Here is a 24,228-nt window from a genome sequence, read left to right as displayed (position 1 = left end):
ATGGAGGCCAGCAAATACCTCACAGCTATGTCCTACCTGCTGAGAGCCGGCCTGCTTCTGCCCTACCAGGTGAGGCCATCGTCCGGGATCAGACAGGTGCGGACCCAACCAATTTATATGGCGTCATTGTTTCATGGTTGACATTTCCAGTATTCTGTATTTCTTCCTGATGCACGGATCCAAATCCTGTGCAAAAAAGAATTTAGGGGAGGTCAAAGGAACAGCACATTGCTGAGATTATCGCACTTTAGGGTGCAGACCAGCGGTGGACATACCGCCCGTGTACGCAGAAGAAGAGGGGGCCTAGCCTGGAAGATGGACTATTGGGCATTTGTTTCTATGCTCAGGGGTACATATGGCCAGAAAGTGGTGCAGATGTCCCCCGAAATGTGTAATGTGTAAATGGCGGCCTAATATGCATGTGTAAATGTGTTTAATGTGCGTGTGTGAGGTTTGTTACAAGATGAATCTTCAGGAGCGCACCGCTCCCGATCCACCCCCCCCCCGGCGTCAGGCGGTGCGCTTCTGAAGATTGATTGTTCGGACCAGCGACGGGTCACATTGCTTTTACTTCTGCAGCATCGGAGGAGCGGCGTCAGGTCCAGCGATCCGGCCGGGGTCAGAGCAGCGTGAGCGCTCCTTGTCACGCTGGGAACGAAGCAACGAGCAGTAAAATAATACAAGTAGAAATCTTACGTTCTAAGAGGAATTTTATTAAGACGTAAATGGCAAAGTTACTGGGTCTTACAAGGAATTTGCAATTTTACCCATTTTATGAATTTGATTAAAAATCCCTTTAAGGTATATATATATTTATATGTTTTTTTAAAATGAATATAGGTGAGTGATATATCTGTAAGTGTGTATTTTATATACGTGTGCGCTTTTGCTGGCAGTTAGGGGCCCAAATATCATTCCGGCACAGGGGCCCCTTACTTTCTAATGCAGACTCCCTCTAGTGGTCGGTGCAAGCAGTGACTTGTGACTTCCCTGAGATTTCCGCCAGGGAATGCATCTCCTATCATTATATTAATACATACACCTCCACAGAATTAATCACTAATTTAAAGAGCAAATTTATACTGACATTTTCCATAAGGATTAGTGGAATAATGAGAACAGAACCACAGAGTATGGAGGGAATATTTGGGGAACTGGGAAGAGTTTGGGATAAAACCAGCAGATGCCGTTCTGTAATGGGTGCCGGCTTTCTTGTTTAGGTCTCAGTTGGAGGAAACGGCCAAGACGGTAAGTCCGGATTTACTTTTTATTATTTATTAACCTGCACATAAACACGAGCACCATAAATAATACATAAAGTGGTCTGGTTACCCCCCCAAATAATCAGAAGATGACGATGACTAATAATAGTGACAAAACAACACTGTAGCCATAAAATAGTGCCACGGCTGTTGTAAGACTAAAACTCCCAGCATGTCCTGCCAGTCCCATGTTCGGAGTTATAATATCACGGCAGCTGGGGAGATGCCATGATGTCTCCCATACACAGCTCACACACAGACATGAGGGGATCCTGCTATACCTGTCTATAGGTAGCAGTATCGAGGACAATATACAACAATATTGAGCAGAGTAGATGTGAATCCATCACTTGGGTGAAATAAAACACTTGAAAGAAACCAGCATCATAGAGATTTTTCTACAGTAGTAGTGTGCAATAACATAGTAACATAACATAGGGTGGTTTCACATTAGCGTTTCAGGGCGCAGCGACAGCCTGCGCACGGCCGCTGCTAAGCCCCGCCCCCTGCCGAGCCTCCTCCGGTAGCTCCGCCCACAGGCGCATGACGCTGCATGCGTCCTGCGTCCTCTATCTTTATCCCTTGGTACGCAGGCCGTGCGCAGTATGCGTTTGGTGGCGCATGCGTCCTTTTGAGGGTGGGCCAAGCGCAACCAAATTGCAACAGGTTGCGTTTAGCGCCGGTCGGCGCACCGTCAAAAGGATGCATGCGCCGCCAAATGCATACTGCGCACGGCCTGCGTACCAAGGGATAAAGATAGAGGACGCAGGACGCATGCAGTGTCATGCGCCCGTAGGCGGAGCTACCGGAGGAGGCCCGGCAGGGGGCGGGGCTTAGCAGCGGCCGTGCGCAGGCCGTCGCTGCACCCTGAAGCGCTAATGTGAAACCACCCATAGTTTTGAAGGCTGAAGGAAGACCTTAGGTCCATCTAGTTCAGCCTATTTTTAGTGCAGCTGTTCTGCATTGTTGATCCTGGGGAAGGCAAAAAACCCACAGAGTAGAAGCCAATTTTCACCATAGGGAAAAAGATTCCTTCCCCTAAGCTGGGTCAACCATGTACCTATAATATTCTGTTATTCGTAACCTTCTATACTGTTACTCACAAGAAAAGCCTCCATTCCTTTCTTACATTCATTCAGTGAGTTGGCCATCACCACTTCCTCAGGAAGAGAATTCCAGAGCCTCACTGCTCTTACCGTGAAGAACCCTCTTCTATGCTGGTGCAGAAATTGTCTTTCCTCCAAACAAAGAGAATGCCCCCTTGTTCTTGTCACAGTCCTTGGTACAAACAGTTCATTGGAGAGATCTCTGTATTGCCCTCTGATATACTTGTACATATATATTAAGTCTCCCCTAAGTCTTCTGTTTTCTAGAGTAAATAGACCTAATTTTGATAGCCTTTCTGGATATTGTAGTGAACCAACTCCATTTATCATTTTAGTAGCCCGCCTTTGAACCCTTTCAAGTTCAGTAATGTCTTTCTTGAGCACTGGCATCCAAAATTGCACACAATCCTCCAAGTGTGGTCTGACGAGTGATTTGTACAGAGGGAGAATTATGTTTTCATCTCGTGTCCCCAGACCTCTTCTAATGCATCCCATGACCCTATTTGCTTTGGTGGCAGCTGCCTGACACTGGGCACTCCAATTTAGCTTCTTATTGACTAAGGCTGGTTTCACATTAGTGCTTTTTAAGCGCACGCACGGCCGGGGGTAGCTCCGCCCCCGAGCCGGCTCTCTGCCCGGCGTGCCCGCCCCTTTCTTGTAGCGCCGCCTCATAGCGCACAGCGGCGCCTGCGATCGGCGCACCCTATCTTTAGCATAGGGTGCGCAGATCGTGCGCAGGCCGTGCGCTAGTTGCGCTTTGACCTGCGCTGCGCACTTTTGACGGTGCGCCGTGCGCACCAAAATCAAACTTTTCGGATTTTGGCGCGCACGGCGCACCGTCAAAAGTGCGCAGCGCAGGTCAAAGCGCAACTAGCGCACGGCCTGCGCACGATCTGCGCACCCTATGCTAAAGATAGGGTGCGCCGATCGCAGGTGCCGCTGTGCGCTAGGAGGCGGCGCTACAAGCAAGGGGCGGGCACGCCGGGCAGAGAGCCGGCTCGGGGGCGGAGCTACCCCCGGCCGTGCGTGCGCTTAAAAAGCGCTAATGTGAAACCAGCCTTAGATGCCTAAGTCTTTTTCCATGTCTGATTTTCCCAGCAGTTTCCCATTTAGTAAGTAATTGTAGCATCTGTTTCTCCTTCCCATGTGCATAACCTTACACTTATCTGTGTTAAACCTCATTTGCCATTTTTCAGCCCAATTCTCCAATTTACTCAAATCTGTCTGTAGTTGCAAACTGTCCTCCTTTGTGTTAACTACCTTACATAGTTTTGTATCATCTGCAAATACTGATATTTTACTGTGTAAGCCATCCACTAGATCATTAATATATATATTAAATAGCAGGGGGCCCAATACAGACCCCTGTGGTCCCCCACTAGTAACCCTGGCCCAATCTGAGTGTGCCCCATTAATAACCACTCTTTGTTTTCTATCACTACGCCAGCTCCCTACCCATCTACACACATTTTCCCCTAGCCCAAGCTTTCTCCTCTTACTTACCAATCTTTTATTTGGGACATAGTCAAATGCTTTAGAGAAGTCGAGATAAATGACATCCAATGATTCTCCTGGGTCCATTTGAGAGCTTACATCCTCATAGTAGCTGTGAACTCAGCACATGGAACAGATAAACACTTATTAGAAATCAGCATATGCATTGAGGACATTATTTAGTAGTACTGAGCAGAGTAGATGTAACTCCATCACTTGGGTGAGATAAAACACTTAAAAGAAACCAGCATCATAGAGGTCTTTCTACAGTACTAGTGTGCAATATAGCTGTGAGCTCAGCACAGGGGCAAGATAAACACTTACTAGAAATCAGCATCTGCATGCAGGACATTATACAGCTATACTGAGCAACATACCTGTGAACTCAGATCTAGGGTGAGAGAAACACCTACGAAAAAGTAGCAACTATGGAGAACATTATTTAGTATTACTGAGCAGTATAGATGTGAATTCAGCTTTGCAGAGAGCTGCAGGATCCTAGATATCTTTATGCCTCTCTCTTTCCCTATTCTCTCTTCTCACCTTTCCATATATCTTAGCAGTTTCCTGAGCGAATGGCATTTTCTTTAGGCAGGAGAGAAGTGTCTCATGAGTGCAGAAAAAAAAAGTAGATTTCTCTAATGCTACAAAGTTTCTTATATTCACTTGTACTATTGTTTTATGCAAAGTTTGTTGAAACAACAACGACCATTTAAGAATTGTGTCATAAGCTTCTTGCATTGTCCGGCTCCCTACTCCAGACCCAGGTTGTCACTAACCACCACTGGTCCACACAAGTTACCTATTGATGTCGTCTCGGATGGAGATTTCTTGACATTTTTTTTTTCAGGAGCCGAAGGAATGGAAGATATCTTCAGTATTATTGCCAAACACAACAAAGGTAAAAAAAAACAATAAAAACAAAAACACCACGTAGAGACTGATAACGAGAGAGTCCGCAATATCAGCCAGAATCAGCCGAGTTGGTGGTTGGTTGACCAACCCTGGAGACCATTAACTGCATAGAATTTGCACTGGTTGTATGGGATGGAATATAATGAAATGTATGGGATGCAGAGGGTCTCATCCTCTCATACCAAGAACTCGCGGTTAGGACCAAAGCTGCAGGTCGGGTCTATGGTCATTTTATCTGCTACAATGATCCATTCTTATAGTTTTATCTTGTAATGCACAGGTAGCAAGAAGTCGATCCGTCAGGTGGACATCGCTGTACGGCTCAGCCGCAGTGCCCTGAGCTGCCCGGGACAAGCCTGCTTCTGGCCCAAATCCAGTTCTGGAGTCGTCATCATTCCCTACACGCTGTCTGCCGATTACTGTGAGCCAAAATCTAATCATGTTGAACCCAATGTAACTTAATGGTAATGCTCTCCACACATGTGCGCTCCTCAGGGGTGTGTCTTCTGTAGAGACAACCCCCAAGGGACCAGAAGAAAAAAAGTGGAAGCTCCGACGATTGGTTCTGTTTCCTTTCAATGTCTATAGATTTCCGCATCTGGTGAACCTCGAATCTTTAGTATCGTAGACCGAGCACCAAGGCACTTGTGTAACAGTTCTACTCTGCAAGACCACGGTCTCGGTGCCAGTGGAGAACCAGGGATGATTAAGTAACACAAGTCCGCTATTATGGTGCACGGTGAAGATCCAGCGCTGGGAGCCACACCTGTCTAAAAATTATCAGCTTTCCAGGGATTAGGCGATAATTTATACCCATGATTTCCGAGTAAAAATGAATAATACAAAGTATCATCCAATAATTTGACGAGTGTCCCGGGGCTTGGACCTGTGCGGGACCTGCAGCTGCTTGACTTGTGTTTTTATTGATGGGTAGACATTGTGCTCCTCCATTTCCATGATTGCTCCTTTAGCCTCCGCTGACTCCGCAGTCATCCGTTCCGCCATTCAGGAATATTCCTCCCTGACCTGCATTCGCTTTGTGGAGAGGAAGACGGAGACGGATTATATCCAGATCCGCTCGGTAGATGGGTAAGTGGTTTACGGTGAATTCACACCAGAATTGGATCGTCTCTGCATTTCTCTGTCCTTCTTGTCCTGTCCATGACGATGAGGTCCATCCTTCTACCTTTGCTTCTTTTTCACGTCCTTCACATTGTCGGGGAGGTTTTGGGAGGAAAAACCAAGGAGGTCTAAGAAGTAAGATCCTAAGGGCCATGTGGTGGCTTGGGACGGAGGGGGGATTCTGGTGAGGGCCATCATCTGTAAGGATTTTGTATGTTCCTCCATTGTTTCCTACAAGAATGCTCCTCATGGGAGGACCAGTCCTCAGTTCTGCTCTGGGTACAATGTAGGGCTAGTTAGAAAGACAGGCTACGAGTCCAGGAGGAGCCCAGCTGGTCTGGTGTATGATGGAGAATGTTGAGGAGTCGGACGCAGCTAAGCCCCAGCCCGTGAGGACACTTTATGGCGGGTCCCGTATCATTGGGCCTTTGTTCCTTTTCTAGATATCCTCCTTTCTCCGTGTTCTTGTTCTTCTCTTTCTTTCCATTTCTCTTTAGATTTTTTCTATCTATAGAAAGAACGACCACTGACGATGCGGCTGCTCCTTCAGATGCTGGTCCTATCTGGGCAGGATTGGAGGGAGCCAGGACCTCTCCTTACTGAACCCCGGATGCGTATCGAAAGGCATCGTACAACACGAACTCAACCACGTCCTGGGGTTTGTACACGAGCACACGAGGAGTGACCGCGATACCTACGTGGACATTATCTGGAGATACATAGCAGACGGTAAACGCACCTGCAATGCTACCTGCTGCACAGTACAGGAGAGAGGGAGCGAGAGGCAATGTATGTACACAGTGACTGCACCAGCAGAATAGTGAGTGCAGCTCTGGGGTATAATACAGGATGTAACTCAGGATCAGTAATGTAATGTATGTACACAGTGACTGCACCAGCAGAATAGTGAGTGCAGCTCTGGAGTATAATACAGGATGTAACTCAGGATCAGTAATGTAATGTATGTACACAGTGACTGCACCAGCAGAATAGTGAGTGCAGCTCTGGGGTATAATACAGGATGTAACTCAGGATCAGTAATGTAATGTATGTACACAGTGACTGCACCAGCAGAATAGTGAGTGCAGCTCTGGGGTATAATACAGGATGTAACTCAGGATCAGTAATGTAATGTATGTACACAGTGACTGCACCAGCAGAATAGTGAGTGCAGCTCTGGAGTATAATACAGGATGTAACTCAGGATCAGTAATGTAATGTATGTACACAGTGACTGCACCAGCAGAATAGTGAGTGCAGCTCTGGGGTATAATACAGGATGTAACTCAGGATCAGTAATGTAATGTATGTACACAGTGACTGCACCAGCAGAATAGTGAGTGCAGCTCTGGAGTATAATACAGGATGTAATTCAGGATCAGTAATGTAATGTATGTACACAGTGACTGCACCAGCAGAATAGTGAGTGCAGCTCTGGGGTATAATACAGGATGTAACTCAGGATCAGTAATGTAATGTATGTACACAGTGACTGCACCAGCAGAATAGTGAGTGCAGCTCTGGAGTATAATACAGGATGTAATTCAGGATCAGTAATGTAATGTATGTACACAGTGACTGCACCAGCAGAATAGTGAGTGCAGCTCTGGGGTATAATACAGTATGTAACTCAGGATCAGTAATGTAATGTATGTACACAGTGACTGCACCAGCAGAATAGTGAGTGCAGCTCTGGAGTATAATACAGGATGTTACTCAGGATCAGTAATGTAATGTATGTACACAGTGACTGCACCAGCAGAATAGTGAGTGCTGCTCTGGAGTATAATACAGGATGTAACTCAGGATCAGTAATGTAATGTATGTACACAGTGACTGCACCAGCAGAAAAGTGAGTGCAGCTCTGGAGTATAATACAGGATGTAACTCAGGATCAGTAATGTAATGTACGTACACAGTGACTGCACCAGCAGAATAGTGAGTGCAGCTCTGGAGTATAATACAGGATGTAACTCAGGATAAGTAATGTAATGTATGTACACAGTGACTGCACCAGCAGAATAGTGAGTGCAGCTCTGGGGAATAATACAGGATGTAACTCAGAATCAGTAATGTAATGTATATACACAGTGACTGCACCAGGAGAATAGTGAGTGCAGCTCTGGAGTATAATACAGGATGTAACTCAGGATCAGTAATGTAATGTATGTACACAGTGACTGCACCAGCAGAATAGTGAGTGCAGCTCTGGAGTATAATACAGGATGTAACTCAGGATCAGTAATGTAATGTATGTACACAGTGACTGCACCAGCAGAATAGTGAGTGCAGCTCTGGAGTATAATACAGGATGTAACTCAGGATCAGTAATATAATTAGTATGTACACAGTGACTGCACCAGGAGAATAGTGAGTGTAGCTCTGGAGTATAATACAGGATGTAACTCAGGATCAGTAATGTAATGTATGTACACAGTGACTGCAACAGCAGAACAGTGAGTGCAGCTCTGGAGTATAATACAGGATGTAACTCAGGATCAGTAATATAATTAGTATGTACACAGTGACTGCACCAGGAGAATAGTGAGTGCAGCTCTGGAGTATAATACAGGATGTAACTCAGGATCAGTAATGTAATGTATGTGCACAGTGACTGCACCAGCAGAATAGTGAGTGCAGCTCTGGAGTATAATACATGATGTAACTCAGGATCAGTAATGTAATTAGTATGTACACAGTGACTGCACCAGGAGAATAGTGAGTGCAGCTCTGGAGTATAATACAGGAGGTAACTCAGGATCAGTAATGTATGTACACAGTGACTGCACCAGCAGAATAGTGAGTGCAGCTCTGGGGTATAATACAGGATGTAACTCAGGATCAGTAATGTATGTACACAGTGACTGCACCAGCAGAATAGTGAGTGCAGCTCTGGAGTATAATACAGGATGTAACTCAGGATCAGTAATATAATTAGTATGTACACAGTGACTGCACCAGGAGAATAGTGAGTGCAGCTCTGGAGTATAATACAGGAGGTAACTCAGGATCAGTAATGTATGTACACAGTGACTGCACCAGCAGAATAGTGAGTGCTGCTCTGGAGTATAATACAGGATGTAACTCAGGATCAGTAATGTAATGTATGTACACAGTGACTTCACCAGCAGAATAGTGAGTGCAGCTCTGGGGTATAATACAGGATGTAACTCAGGATCAGTAATGTAATGTATGTACACAGTGACTGCACCAGCAGAATAGTGAGTGCAGCTCTGGAGTATAATACAGGATGTAACTCAGGATCAGTAATGTAATGTATGTACACAGTGACTGCACCAGCAGAATAGTGAGTGCAGCTCTGGGGTATAATACAGGATGTAACTCAGGATCAGTAATGTAATGTATGTACACAGTGACTGCACCAGCAGAATAGTGAGTGCAGCTCTGGAGTATAATACAGGATGTAATTCAGGATCAGTAATGTAATGTATGTACACAGTGACTGCACCAGCAGAATAGTGAGTGCAGCTCTGGAGTATAATACAGGATGTAACTCAGGATAAGTAATGTAATGTATGTACACAGTGACTGCACCAGCAGAATAGTGAGTGCTGCTCTGGAGTATAATACAGGATGTAACTCAGGATCAGTAATGTAATGTATGTACACAGTGACTGCACCAGCAGAATAGTGAGTGCAGCTCTGGAGTATAATACAGGATGTAACTCAGGATCAGTAATGTAATGTACGTACACAGTGACTGCACCAGCAGAATAGTGAGTGCAGCTCTGGAGTATAATACAGGATGTAACTCAGGATAAGTAATGTAATGTATGTACACAGTGACTGCACCAGCAGAATAGTGAGTGCAGCTCTGGGGTATAATACAGGATGTAACTCAGAATCAGTAATGTAATGTATATACACAGTGACTGCACCAGGAGAATAGTGAGTGCAGCTCTGGAGTATAATACAGGATGTAACTCAGGATCAGTAATGTAATGTATGTACACAGTGACTGCACCAGCAGAATAGTGAGTGCAGCTCTGGAGTATAATACAGGATGTAACTCAGGATCAGTAATGTAATGTATGTACACAGTGACTGCACCAGCAGAATAGTGAGTGCAGCTCTGGAGTATAATACAGGATGTAACTCAGGATCAGTAATATAATTAGTATGTACACAGTGACTGCACCAGGAGAATAGTGAGTGCAGCTCTGGAGTATAATACAGGATATAACTCAGGATCAGTAATGTAATGTATGTGCACAGTGACTGCACCAGCAGAATAGTGAGTGCAGCTCTGGAGTATAATACAGGATGTAACTCAGGATCAGTAATGTAATTAGTATGTACACAGTGACTGCACCAGGAGAATAGTGAGTGCAGCTCTGGAGTATAATACAGGAGGTAACTCAGGATCAGTAATGTATGTACACAGTGACTGCACCAGCAGAATAGTGAGTGCAGCTCTGGGGTATAATACAGGATGTAACTCAGGATCAGTAATATAATTAGTATGTACACAGTGACTGCACCAGGAGAATAGTGAGTGCAGCTCTGGAGTATAATACAGGAGGTAACTCAGGATCAGTAATGTATGTACACAGTGACTGCACCAGCAGACAGAATAGTGAGTGCAGCTCTGGGGTATAATACAGGATGTAACTCAGGATCAGTAATGTATGTACACAGTGACTGCACCAGCAGAATAGTGAGTGCAGCTCTGGAGTATAATACAGGATGTAACTCAGGATCAGTAATATAATTAGTATGTACACAGTGACTGCACCAGGAGAATAGTGAGTGCAGCTCTGGAGTATAATACAGGATGTAACTCAGGATCAGTAATGTAATGTATGTACACAGTGACTGCAACAGCAGAACAGTGAGTGCAGCTCTGGAGTATAATACAGGATGTAACTCAGGATCAGTAATATAATTAGTATGTACACAGTGACTGCACCAGGAGAATAGTGAGTGCAGCTCTGGAGTATAATACAGGATGTAACTCAGGATCAGTAATGTAATGTATGTGCACAGTGACTGCACCAGCAGAATAGTGAGTGCAGCTCTGGAGTATAATACATGATGTAACTCAGGATCAGTAATGTAATTAGTATGTACACAGTGACTGCACCAGGAGAATAGTGAGTGCAGCTCTGGAGTATAATACAGGAGGTAACTCAGGATCAGTAATGTATGTACACAGTGACTGCACCAGCAGAATAGTGAGTGCAGCTCTGGGGTATAATACAGGATGTAACTCAGGATCAGTAATGTATGTACACAGTGACTGCACCAGCAGAATAGTGAGTGCAGCTCTGGGGTATAATACAGGATGTAACTCAGGATCAGTAATATAATTAGTATGTACACAGTGACTGCACCAGCAGAATAGTGAGTGCAGCTCTGGAGTATAATACAGGATGTAACTCAGGATCAGTAATATAATTAGTATGTACACAGTGACTGCACCAGGAGAATAGTGAGTGCAGCTCTGGAGTATAATACAGGAGGTAACTCAGGATCAGTAATGTATGTACACAGTGACTGCACCAGCAGAATAGTGAGTGCAGCTCTGGGGTATAATACAGGATGTAACTCAGGATCAGTAATGTAATGTACGTACACAGTGACTGCACCAGCAGAATAGTGAGTGCAGCTCTGGAGTATAATACAGGATGTAACTCAGGATAAGTAATGTAATGTATGTACACAGTGACTGCACCAGCAGAATAGTGAGTGCAGCTCTGGAGTATAATACAGGATGTAACTCAGGATCAGTAATGTAATGTACGTACACAGTGACTGCACCAGCAGAATAGTGAGTGCAGCTCTGGAGTATAATACAGGATGTAACTCAGGATAAGTAATGTAATGTATGTACACAGTGATTGCACCAGCAGAATAGTGAGTGCAGCTCTGGGGTATAATACAGGATGTAACTCAGAATCAGTAATGTAATGTATATACACAGTGACTGCACCAGGAGAATAGTGAGTGCAGCTCTGGAGTATAATACAGGATGTAACTCAGGATCAGTAATGTAATGTATGTACACAGTGACTGCACCAGCAGAATAGTGAGTGCAGCTCTGGAGTATAATACAGGATGTAACTCAGGATCAGTAATGTAATGTATGTACACAGTGACTGCACCAGCAGAATAGTGAGTGCAGCTCTGGAGTATAATACAGGATGTAACTCAGGATCAGTAATATAATTAGTATGTACACAGTGACTGCACCAGGAGAATAGTGAGTGTAGCTCTGGAGTATAATACAGGATGTAACTCAGGATCAGTAATGTAATGTATGTACACAGTGACTGCAACAGCAGAACAGTGAGTGCAGCTCTGGAGTATAATACAGGATGTAACTCAGGATCAGTAATATAATTAGTATGTACACAGTGACTGCACCAGGAGAATAGTGAGTGCAGCTCTGGAGTATAATACAGGATGTAACTCAGGATCAGTAATGTAATGTATGTGCACAGTGACTGCACCAGCAGAATAGTGAGTGCAGCTCTGGAGTATAATACAGGATGTAACTCAGGATCAGTAATGTAATTAGTATGTACACAGTGACTGCACCAGGAGAATAGTGAGTGCAGCTCTGGAGTATAATACAGGAGGTAACTCAGGATCAGTAATGTATGTACACAGTGACTGCACCAGCAGAATAGTGAGTGCAGCTCTGGGGTATAATACAGGATGTAACTCAGGATCAGTAATATAATTAGTATGTACACAGTGACTGCACCAGGAGAATAGTGAGTGCAGCTCTGGAGTATAATACAGGAGGTAACTCAGGATCAGTAATGTATGTACACAGTGACTGCACCAGCAGACAGAATAGTGAGTGCAGCTCTGGGGTATAATACAGGATGTAACTCAGGATCAGTAATGTATGTACACAGTGACTGCACCAGCAGAATAGTGAGTGCAGCTCTGGAGTATAATACAGGATGTAACTCAGGATCAGTAATATAATTAGTATGTACACAGTGACTGCACCAGGAGAATAGTGAGTGCAGCTCTGGAGTATAATACAGGATGTAACTCAGGATCAGTAATGTAATGTATGTACACAGTGACTGCAACAGCAGAACAGTGAGTGCAGCTCTGGAGTATAATACAGGATGTAACTCAGGATCAGTAATATAATTAGTATGTACACAGTGACTGCACCAGGAGAATAGTGAGTGCAGCTCTGGAGTATAATACAGGATGTAACTCAGGATCAGTAATGTAATGTATGTGCACAGTGACTGCACCAGCAGAATAGTGAGTGCAGCTCTGGAGTATAATACATGATGTAACTCAGGATCAGTAATGTAATTAGTATGTACACAGTGACTGCACCAGGAGAATAGTGAGTGCAGCTCTGGAGTATAATACAGGAGGTAACTCAGGATCAGTAATGTATGTACACAGTGACTGCACCAGCAGAATAGTGAGTGCAGCTCTGGGGTATAATACAGGATGTAACTCAGGATCAGTAATGTATGTACACAGTGACTGCACCAGCAGAATAGTGAGTGCAGCTCTGGGGTATAATACAGGATGTAACTCAGGATCAGTAATATAATTAGTATGTACACAGTGACTGCACCAGCAGAATAGTGAGTGCAGCTCTGGAGTATAATACAGGATGTAACTCAGGATCAGTAATATAATTAGTATGTACACAGTGACTGCACCAGGAGAATAGTGAGTGCAGCTCTGGAGTATAATACAGGAGGTAACTCAGGATCAGTAATGTATGTACACAGTGACTGCACCAGCAGAATAGTGAGTGCAGCTCTGGGGTATAATACAGGATGTAACTCAGGATCAGTAATGTATGTACACAGTGACTGCACCAGCAGAATAGTGAGTGCAGCTCTGGAGTATAATACAGGATGTAACTCAGGATCAGTAATATAATTAGTATGTACACAGTGACTGCACCAGGAGAATAGTGAGTGCAGCTCTGGAGTATAATACAGGATGTAACTCAGGATCAGTAATGTAATGTATGTGCACAGTGACTGCACCAGCAGAATAGTGAGTGCAGCTCTGGAGTATAATACAGGATGTAACTCAGGATCAGTAATGTAATGTATGTGCACAGTGACTGCACCAGCAGAATAGTGAGTGCAGCTCTGGAGTATAATACATGATGTAACTCAGGATCAGTAATGTAATGTATGTACACAGTGACTGCACCAGGAGAATAGTGAGTGCAGCTCTGGAGTATAATACAGGATGTAACTCAGGATCAGTAATGTAATGTATGTACACAGTGACTGCACCAGGAGAATAGTGAGTGCAGCTCTGGAGTATAATACAGGATGTAACTCTGGAACAGTAATGTAATGTATGTACACAGTGACTGCACCAGCAGAATAGTGAGTGCAGCTCTGGAGTATAATACAGGATGTAACTCAGGATCAGTAATGTAATGTATGTACACAGTGACTGCACCAGGAGAATAGTGAGTGCAGCTCTGGAGTATAATACAGGATGTAACTCTGGATCAGTAATGTAATGTGTGTACACAGTGACTGCACCAGCAGAATAGTGAGTGCAGCTCTGGGGTATAATGCAGGATGAGTAATGTATTGTATGTGCACAGTGACTGCACTTTTATAATTACACTTTCAATCATTACATACGCAGTTTACCAAAGCAACTTTGAGAAGTTCCTGCCGGATACCAATAACTTGGGCTTGCAGTATGATTACACGTCAGTCATGCATTATGGAAAGTAAGTGACCCTTGTATAACTGGATAATGCTGACTCTATGAGTAAATGCCTTTTTGCATAGTATGAACCGTGTGTAATTAGAATGTTTCACGTCTCTTCACTCCCTCACTTCTGTACGCAGCGGTGATATTTTCTGCTGACGTGCTGTTGTTCGGCCTCTTGCCCGGGTCTTCTGCCCCTCTGGTGTATATTGTGTACCGGCTGCTGACGTGCTGTTGTTCGGCCTCTTGCCCGGGTCTTCTGCCCCTCTGGTGTATATTGTGTACCTGCTCTATTTCTGAGTCGGTCGGATTCACACTTTAATTTTTCCTATAATTTTGGGACATAAATTCTGCAATCTGATTGGCTGCTTTGTGCATCCTTTCACCTCTCACTGACATCAGACATCGCTGTCTTTTCATCCATCTGTTAGATTTGCCTTTACCAATGTCCCCGAACAACCCACAATAGTGCCAAAGCCCGACGCCTCTGTCCCCATAGGGCAGAGATATGGACTGAGCAGCCTGGACCTCGTCAAGATAAATCGTCTGTATCAATGTGGTGAGGAAATCCTAATGATAAGGTCTGATATGTGGCCGCCTGCTCCCTATGACAACACTTCCTGCTCTTATCATAGGGACACGGAGTAGCCGGCAATAGGTAAATTATTGAATGGGGTCTGTTTGAAAGACTCTTTAAGTTAATAGAGGGACCTTTATCAGTCTGTCGGAGCTGATGATCCTGACTCTGGAGGACTCGGCATGTCTGTGTGTTCAGTGGGTAACATGCAATACCTCTGTTCCCCTGTGGGGGCACTGCAGGGAAATGAACACTTGTTGAAGGAGCTCCTGGAAGATGAATTCTGACCGATACCTATGACATCTAGTGTCCCTATGATCAGAGTTTAATGGTAAGAAGTGTTATCATGGGGACAGACGGAGTAGTTCTTCTGGTGACCTATTTGGAATGTTTTTTTTTTTACCTCGTCTGAGTCCTGTTTTTCACCGTAGATGTGTGCAGTTTTCTTCTATGTGAGCTTTCTGGCACTTTTCATTCCGGATCTACCAGTTCTGCATCGGTGACTCGGCCGGATTGTCTGTGGCTCATTCGTGTTCCAGCCAACAAGGTATTTCATGGAAACCTCTCGTCCCGCTACGGAGCAGTGGCTTTCGGATGATCAGACCCGGCCGTTGTTTTATATCCGCATGGACTGAGACATATTTCTGCTGCAGAATCAATTTCCGCAGCAAATAATCTGCAGCAAAAACCCGCGGCGGAAAATTCGGCAGCAAATTGTGCCCCTTTTATGGTGGATTCCACCGAGGAACTGCCCCGGAGATTTCATCCTTTGCAAAGCAATGAGTTAAATGGCAGAAACTGACCGATTTCTGTCTCCTGTCCGTGTTTCTTTCCTTTAGATCTTCTTGCAGTTTCTCGCCGTCACTCCGTCCTCGATCTGCCGCGCCGATCACGTGGTGGTTTACGATGGAGCCAGCAAGTCGTCCCCGGTTCTTTTCAATGCCACGTGCCGGACTGGAGATCCTCCGCCTGTGGTGTCCACGGGAAACCTGATGTTGGTGGAATTTTGGCGCTACGAGAAGACGAGTTTCTCGGCCTCTTACCATTCAGGTAGATCCTGAAGAAGAGGCAGCTCCGCACCGCCGAAGGTTCACGACTTCTCGTTTACCGGACCTTGATAGTTTCTTAACGTTTTCTTTTCATCTTTTAGTGATTTGCGGTGGAACGTCCACACTTGCAAATGGAGTAGTGACGTCTCCAGGATTTCCCACCAAGTATTTCCCATCTTCGGACTGTCAGTGGTCCATTGTGGCCCCTCCTGGGTACAAGGTGAGCATGAGAGGAGCTACCGCGCTTCACAACTTCAGATTTTTCGAAGTGCATTGTTGCAAAAAATTTGCAGTCCGTTGCACAGCGACAATAATTTACCAGTGATGAGTGACGCTGTGTATTTCGCTGTCGTCACTGAACCCTTGGGGTCCGGTATGGGATGGAAGACGTTTGCTGACCGATAATCTCAACCTCTCCCTTCAATTGGCTGGAGTTTCCCCATTGCCCCTGGCAGGCTGCTGCATGGCACGGTCTGTCGCCTCTCCTGTGCCTTTTCTTGTGAATCTGATTTAGAGGTGAACATAGAAATCCTGGGGGCCCACAGGAAAGGTCCGAAATGGGCCCTCACCTGCCAAAGCAATAACCTTTCTTTTTTTTGCAATCACGTTACAGTGGCCCATGATGTATCTAACTAATTAAGATGCAGTGGTCTCTGTTCACCACAGCAGCTAAAGGGTTAAAGTGCTGCGATCAGAGCGAGCCACAATCACATCAGTTACCCATCGGGTGTGAAGTGGACTCACATTGTGAGCTCTGTCCAGTATATGAGCCTTCTACAGCACATGAGCCCTCCTCATCATATGTGCCCTCTGCAGCACGTACGCTCTCTCCAGCACATGAACTCACTTCAGCACATAAACCTTCTTTAGTAGGTGAGCCCTCTCCAGCACATCTCTATCCAGCACAACTCTATCCAGTACGTGAGCCCTCTCCAGCATGTGAGCTCTCTACAGCACATCTCTCTCCAGCACGTGAACCCTCTCCAGCATGTGAGCTCTCTACAGCACATCTCTCTCCAGCACGTGAGCTCTCTCCAGCACCTGAACTCACTTCAGCACATAAACCTTCTTTAGTAGGTGAGCTTTTTCAATCACATGAGTCCTCTCCAGTACATCTCTATCCAGTCCATCTCTATCCAGTACGTGAGCCCTCTCCAGCACGTGGGCTCTCTCCAGCACATCTCTATCCAGTACGTGAGCTCTCTCCAGCACATCTCTCTCCAGCACATGAGCCCTCCCCAGCACATCTCTATCCAGTACGTAAGCTCTCTCCAGCACATCTCTATCCAGCACGTACGCTCTCTCCAGCACCTGAACTCACTTCAGCACATAAACCTTCTTTAGTAGGTGAGCCCTCTCCAGCACATCTCTATCCAGCACGTGAGCTCTCTGCAGCACGTGAGACCTCTCCAGCACATCTCTCTCCAGTACGTGAGCTCTCTCCAGCACATGAGCCCTCTCCAGCACATCTCTATCCAGCACATCTCTATCCAGCACGTAAGCTCTCTCCAGCACCTGAACTCACTTCAGCACATAAACCTTCTTTAGTAGGTGAGCTCTTTCAATCACGTGAGCCCTCTCCAGCACATCTCTCTCCAGCACGTGAGCTCTCTCCAGCACATCTCTCTCCTGCACGTGAGCCCTCTCCAGCACGTGAGCTCTCTGCAGCATGTGAGCGCTCTCCAGCACATCTCTCTCCAGCACATGAGCTCTCTCCAGCACATCTCTCTCCTGCACGTGAGCTCTCTCCAGCACATCTCTATCCAGCACGTGAACCCTCTCCAGCACGTGAGCTCTCTGCAGCATGTGAGACCTCTCCAGCACACCTCTCTCCAGCACGTGAGCTCTCTCCAGCACATCTCTCTCCTGCACGTGAGCCCTCTCCAGCACGTGAGCTCTCTGCAGCATGTGAGCGCTCTCCAGCACATCTCTCTCCAGCACATGAGCTCTCTCCAGCACATCTCTCTCCTGCACGTGAGCTCTCTCCAGCACATCTCTATCCAGCACGTGAACCCTCCCCAGCACGTGAGCTCTCTGCAGCATGTGAGACCTCTCCAGCACACCTCTCTCCAGCATGTGAGCCCTCTCAGGCTTTAGCCATACATATACAGCAGATGTTGGGATCAGTAGGTGGACTCTGGACAGAGGCCGGGCCATTCACTACCGGCTTTCCCAACTCAAGGGCCCCACAGCAGCTGCACGGCCTGCCATTGGCTGTTTTCTTCTGACCCCATCTATAATTCCTCAGCGTCTTGCTGACAACTTAGAATGATCTTCACAACCTTCCCTCTCAGGAAATGTCATCTGCCATGTGTCTCTCTGTGGTGCTCGGGCACCATGAGGCAGAGTCACCAAGTCATGATATTGTTGCAGTGATGGTCTAGAAAAGGTGGATTATTCCTTTCTATAAATATATATATATAATGTGTCTGGGGTCACTATAGGTCGGAGCTCGTTGACATGATTTCATCCAAGCAGTAATAAGTAATGTCTTTATTCTGTAATACGTGCTCAGTATTCCATAATTCAGTTTCTTTTGGACATCCCTTTCGCCATAGGTGCGGCTGAGTTTCACCTCTTTTGTCCTGGAACTTTCTCGCAACTGTGTCTACGACTACCTCTCCATCCTGCACGGCTCTCGCATAGGCTCCTTGGTGTCAGCAAAATACTGTGGATCTAAAAAGATGGCAACGATTGTGTCTGCGGGAAACTGGGTGCTGCTCCAGTTCCACACGGATAAATCAGTGCAAAGCACTGGATTCCAGGTGAAGTACACGTGGGGTAAGTAACAGTCCGTCATATATTCCAAACACAGGGAAAAAACAATCTGTGACGATAGACCGATGCAGATGCAGATGCAGTTGTACATCCCAATGTACAACTTTCTATCTAGTTTGATCTTTTAATTTTTGCAGCCTGCATCCACGCTCATACATCGCAGGCTGCTCAGTCCCTTTCAGCAGAAAGCTTATCAACCCCTATCTCTCCGCTCCTCATTTCTCATAAACACTTCCTTAATATGAATGATAATAATCACCTCTGAGCCCTCAGATGATGAGATGGGGGGATGGGGACTGAGCCGTCAATGGTACGCTTCCTGCCGCTTTGGACTGAGCAGCCTGCACTGTATGAGCATGCATGTAGGCTGGAGAATGCAGCAGAATACAGCACAAGACCTCTGTATAAATATAAACCTGTAACGTCATGGATTTATACAGATAGAAGGGATAAGTAACACAGATCCATTTATGGATTGGCTGCAGCGGTCAAATGCTGGCTGCTTGTGAACCACTAAATCGCAACTGAATAACCAACTCCGTGGTTTGTTTTTCTTTCTAGTGCTCTGAGCCAAGAGCCGATATCTCAACATTTCCCAGTGCGGACACTGAAAGGCGCAACTTAAGTCACTGTGTATAAAATAAAATGACATTTGAATTTCCCATTGCTGGTGACTGTTTTTATCCTTTTTATTTATGGCTTCACTCCTTGGTAATAAGTCATGTACGTTTTCCCCCTAAATCATATTTAGACTGGCAAAAATGTCCCCTCCCCCTTCCCATCGAGGAGCCCTAACAAATCCAAAAATGGGAGGTATGGTTCCACTTAAGGGTTAAAAATCTCCTGCCGTTTTATGTACACAGCTCTCACGCAGACTAATGCGTCTTCATGGTTTTAGAATATCGACAAACATTGTGGGGCGGATTCTGGAGCTCGGATCCTGTTTACCTCCTTGGATGCAAAGATCAGTATAAGACGAGGCATCTAAGGAGGAGGATCCCATTGTCAGTCCATTGCCTTCTCCTGCGATCTTGTGCTGCCCCCCCCCCATGCAACAGAAACCTGTCTGTATAACACCGGTGGATGTATTATAATGCACACCTGAAACACAAGGCTTCTTCTACATGCCGCATCATGGGAAAGTCTAAAGAAATCAGCCAAGATACCAGGAAGAATTCTGGTTTCAACTGTGTGTGTGTATATGTATACATGCACACATTATATATATAAGCACACATAAATTGCATAAACATATATATATATATAGTGATAAAACACTCCGGGATCGCCTTTGCTGGGGTCAAAGGTCACGTGCGTTCAGCATGAAACTCAGGCGCACAGCCGGGGTCCGGGTATAACTGACCCTGGGTCAGGTTTATTAACGGTGAAAGCAATGCAAAAGGAAATAAAACATAAAACAAATCCTTGCTTGTCCGGCACTAACTAAACAATGGACAACCTAACTACCAACTGGCGGGCTTCTCCCGTCCAGCCAAACCACAGTTGCAGTGGGCACTGCTTTCACTCACATGTGTCTCTCACACAGACAGGCTCTCTGTGTTCCCAGGCTGAGACACTCACACAACCACCTGGCATCCTTTTATATCCACCTCCCATTATTCATTAGTCACCAGGTGAGAAACTGACCAGACTAGGGCACATAGGAAAGGAATCTGGGCGAGATATACCTGCCATCATCCACTATTCCCACATGATTCTCACATATCCCCCCCCTCTGCTCAGACCATTCCGGTCGAGCAATGACACCCGCCAAACAGTGCACTCGGGACAGGGCATCTGCATTCCCCATCTGTACCCCTGGGTGGTGCTCCACCGTAAAAGTGTAGGCCTGCAGGGCAAGGAACCACCGGGTCACCCGGCTATTCCGTTCCTTGTTCAAGTGCATCCACTTGAGAGGGGCATGGTCAGTGATCAGCCTGAACTTTCGGCCCACCAGGTAATATTTGAGGGCCTCTAGAGCCCACTTAATGGCGAGGCACTCTTTTTCTATGACTGCATACTTTTGCTCATGTTTGTTCAGCTTCCTGCTGAGATAGAGGACTGGGTGTTCCACCCCGTCCCTCACTTGTGAGAGTACGGCCCCGATACCGGTATCAGAGGCATCCGTTTGTACCACAAACTCGCTGCAGAAGTCCGGAGTCACCAGTACGGGCTGAGAGCAAAGTGCCCGTTTTAGGCTATGGAAGGCTTCTTCAGCCGCTAAACTCCATTTAATCATGACGGAGTCTTTCCCTTTTGTAAGATCCGTCAGGGGGGTAGCGATGGCTGCAAAATTGGGTATGAACCGGCGATAATAGCCGGCGATCCCCAGGAAGGCTTGCACCTGCTTCTTGTTGACAGGTTGTGACCAGTCCTGAACCGCCTGAATCTTATCAACCTGGGGTTTAACAATACCCCTCCCAATTACATACCCCAAATACCGGGCTTCTTCTAGCCCGATGTGACATTTCTTGGGGTTCGCGGTTAGACCTGCCTCCCACAGGTCGTCAATCACAGCTTGTACTTTCTGGAGATGAGTCTCCCAATCCAAGCTGTAAATGACAATGTCGTCCATATAGGCCGAAGCGTACCGCCTATGTGGCCTCAGGACTCGATCCATCAGTCTCTGGAAGGTCGCTGGTGCCCCGTGCAGTCCAAACGGCATATACACATACTGAAATAAACCTTCCGGCGTAGCAAATGCCGTCTTTTCTCTGGCAGCCTCCGCCAGAGGGATCTGCCAATACCCCTTTGTTAGGTCTAGGGTCGTAATATACCGGGCTTTTCCTAACCGATCTATTAACTCGTCGACCCGCGGCATAGGGTAGGCATCAAATTTTGAGACCGTATTCAGTTTCCTGAAGTCATTGCAGAACCGGATGGTGCCGTCCGGTTTAGGAATTAGCACAATCGGGCTGGACCAAGCACTGTGCGACTCCTCAGTGACACCTAACTCTAACATTGCCTTCACTTCTCGGGAAACGGCTTCACGGCGCGCTTCCGGGATTCGGTAGGGCTTTACATGAACTGTGACACCAGGTTCCGTTACAATGTCATGTTTCATTAGCGTGGTCTGCCCGGGTTTTTCTGAGAAAAACTTTTGGCTGTGAAGTAGAAACTGCCTGACCTCAGTCTTTTGCCGCTCCGAGAGAGTCTCTGCAATCCGTACCTCCGGTACGGTATGCGAGCAGACGGGACGGGCCAGCTCCGCTGACAAGGCAGACCGATCCTTCCAGGGTTTTATCAGATTTACATGATAAATCTGTTCAGGTTTCCGTTTACCTGCCTGGTATACTTTGTAATTTACTTCACCAACTCTTTTCTTAATCTCAAAGGGGCCCTGCCACTTTGCCAGGAACTTACTGTCCACCGTGGGGACCAGGATCAACACCCTATCTCCGGGTGCAAACGTACGGATCTTGGCGCCCCTATCATAGATTCTTTTTTGGGCTCCTTGAGCCTGCATCATGTGTTCTTTGACGATAGGCATAACAGCCCCAATACGGTCCTGCATTTTTGTGACGTGATCTATCACCGTTTTAAACGGAGTGACCTGACCTTCCCAGGTTTCTTTTGCAACGTCTAACAGTCCGCGAGGACGTCGAGCGTACAATAACTCGAAAGGCGAGAATCCCGTGGAAGACTGGGGTACTTCCCTGATGGCAAAAAGCAAATACGGAAGTAAATAGTCCCAGTTCTTCCCATCCTTGTCTATCACCTTTCTCAGCATCTGCTTCAGAGTTTTATTGAACTGTTCGACCAACCCGTCTGTTTGAGGGTGATACACGGATGTGCGTAACGGTTCGATCTGTAACAATCGGCAGAGCTCCTTCATTACCCTGGACATAAAGGGGGTCCCCTGGTCGGTGAGTATCTGTTTTGGTATACCGACCCGACTAAACACATGCACCAGTTCCTTGGCAATCGTCTTGGTGGCCGTGTTACGCAAAGGGATGGCCTCCGGGTAACGAGTGGCATAATCCAAGATGACCAGGATATGTTGGTGTCCATGTGCAGACCGTGGAAGGGGCCCAACTAAATCCATCCCAATCCTCTCAAACGGGACTTCAATAATAGGTAGGGGTACCAAAGGGCTACAGAACCGGGGCTTAGGTGCAGAGGCTTGGCAGTCAGGACAAGACTCACAATATACACGAATATCGTGATGCATGCCTGGCCAAACAAAACAGTGTAATATCCTTTCGGTGGTTTTCTGGACTCCCAGGTGACCTCCCATCACATGTCCGTGGGCCAGGTCCAGCACCTGCCGCCGGTAGGGTTTTGGCACGACTAATAGTTGCACCAGGTCTTCCCCCTTTTTCTCTATCTGATAGAGTAAATCATTCTCCAGAACCATGTAAGGATATGCCAGCCTAGAGACAGGTTCTACGGGTACCCCATTTATCACTTTTACATTTGTCCTAGCCTGAGAAAGGGTAGGATCCTTTATTTGCTCGCTTTGGAAGTCATCTTTCTGAACTTCTAAATCCGGCAAACGGGGAGGTGGACGGCTGTCGGCCTCCTCCTCTTCCCCGGTCTCCTCCGTATCACCCGCCATGACTGAAAACGGGAACTGCAGGTCATTTCCCGCAGACTCTTCCCCCTAGTCTTCCGGGGAGACATCTTCCAGGGGTTCGGGACCCACACGCGCCCTGGGAGAAGAATCATGTACACTATTACCCTGGGGTATCAACTGATTCTCCCACAATTGCCAGAAGTGGGGAAAATCCCGGCCCAGGATAACATCATGCAATAACGCCGGGACGAGTCCCACTTTATGTTGCACAGACCCATAGGAAGTAGTAATGCATATGACCGTGGTGAGGTACGAACAGGTGTCTCCATGCACACACGTTACAGAAAATTTGTCTGATGGTCCAGTCGGGGCTGACACCAGACCGGCCTTCACCAGAGTCACCACACTTCCCGAGTCTAACAATGCCACCACATTTTTGCCATCAACAGTTAAATCACACAAGTGTTTTTCCGCATCCTTTTGACCGGCATTCACACTCACTACACGTGCAACCATAGACATGCGGTTTTTAGAGTCTGTGACGTCGCACTGCATGGGTTCAGTAGTGACCGGACAGTTCGCAGCAATGTGTCCCATCTCTTGGCAGCGGAAACACCTAACGGGCCCCTTGCTTAGACCATAGTTCGTTACTCTCGGCCTCGCAGTGCGGGCAGTCCCGTTTTCCTCCCCCACTGTCTTAGGGATTTTT

General features: G+C 46.4%; 1 protein-coding gene across 1 annotated transcript; it reads left to right on the top strand.

The window, feature by feature from the left end:
- Positions 1–19,268, top strand: LOC141046971 (astacin-like metalloendopeptidase). Its single transcript, XM_073541827.1, has 13 exons — positions 1–69; positions 1,221–1,248; positions 4,713–4,763; positions 5,058–5,198; positions 5,749–5,866; positions 6,450–6,628; positions 14,531–14,618; positions 15,031–15,158; positions 15,608–15,723; positions 16,016–16,226; positions 16,327–16,445; positions 18,784–19,006; positions 19,141–19,268. The coding sequence occupies exons 1-13, from the start codon at positions 1–3 to the stop codon at positions 19,266–19,268; spliced, it is 1,599 nt and encodes a 532-aa protein (XP_073397928.1).
- Positions 19,269–24,228: the final 4,960 nt, after the last annotated feature.

The sequence above is a fragment of the Dendrobates tinctorius genome, unplaced genomic scaffold (genome assembly GCF_039654945.1).
Source record: "Dendrobates tinctorius isolate UK_male_01 unplaced genomic scaffold, ASM3965494v1 ptg000124l, whole genome shotgun sequence".
Classification (NCBI taxonomy): domain Eukaryota; kingdom Metazoa; phylum Chordata; class Amphibia; order Anura; family Dendrobatidae; genus Dendrobates; species Dendrobates tinctorius.
This window is presented reverse-complemented; position numbering and strand designations above follow the sequence as displayed.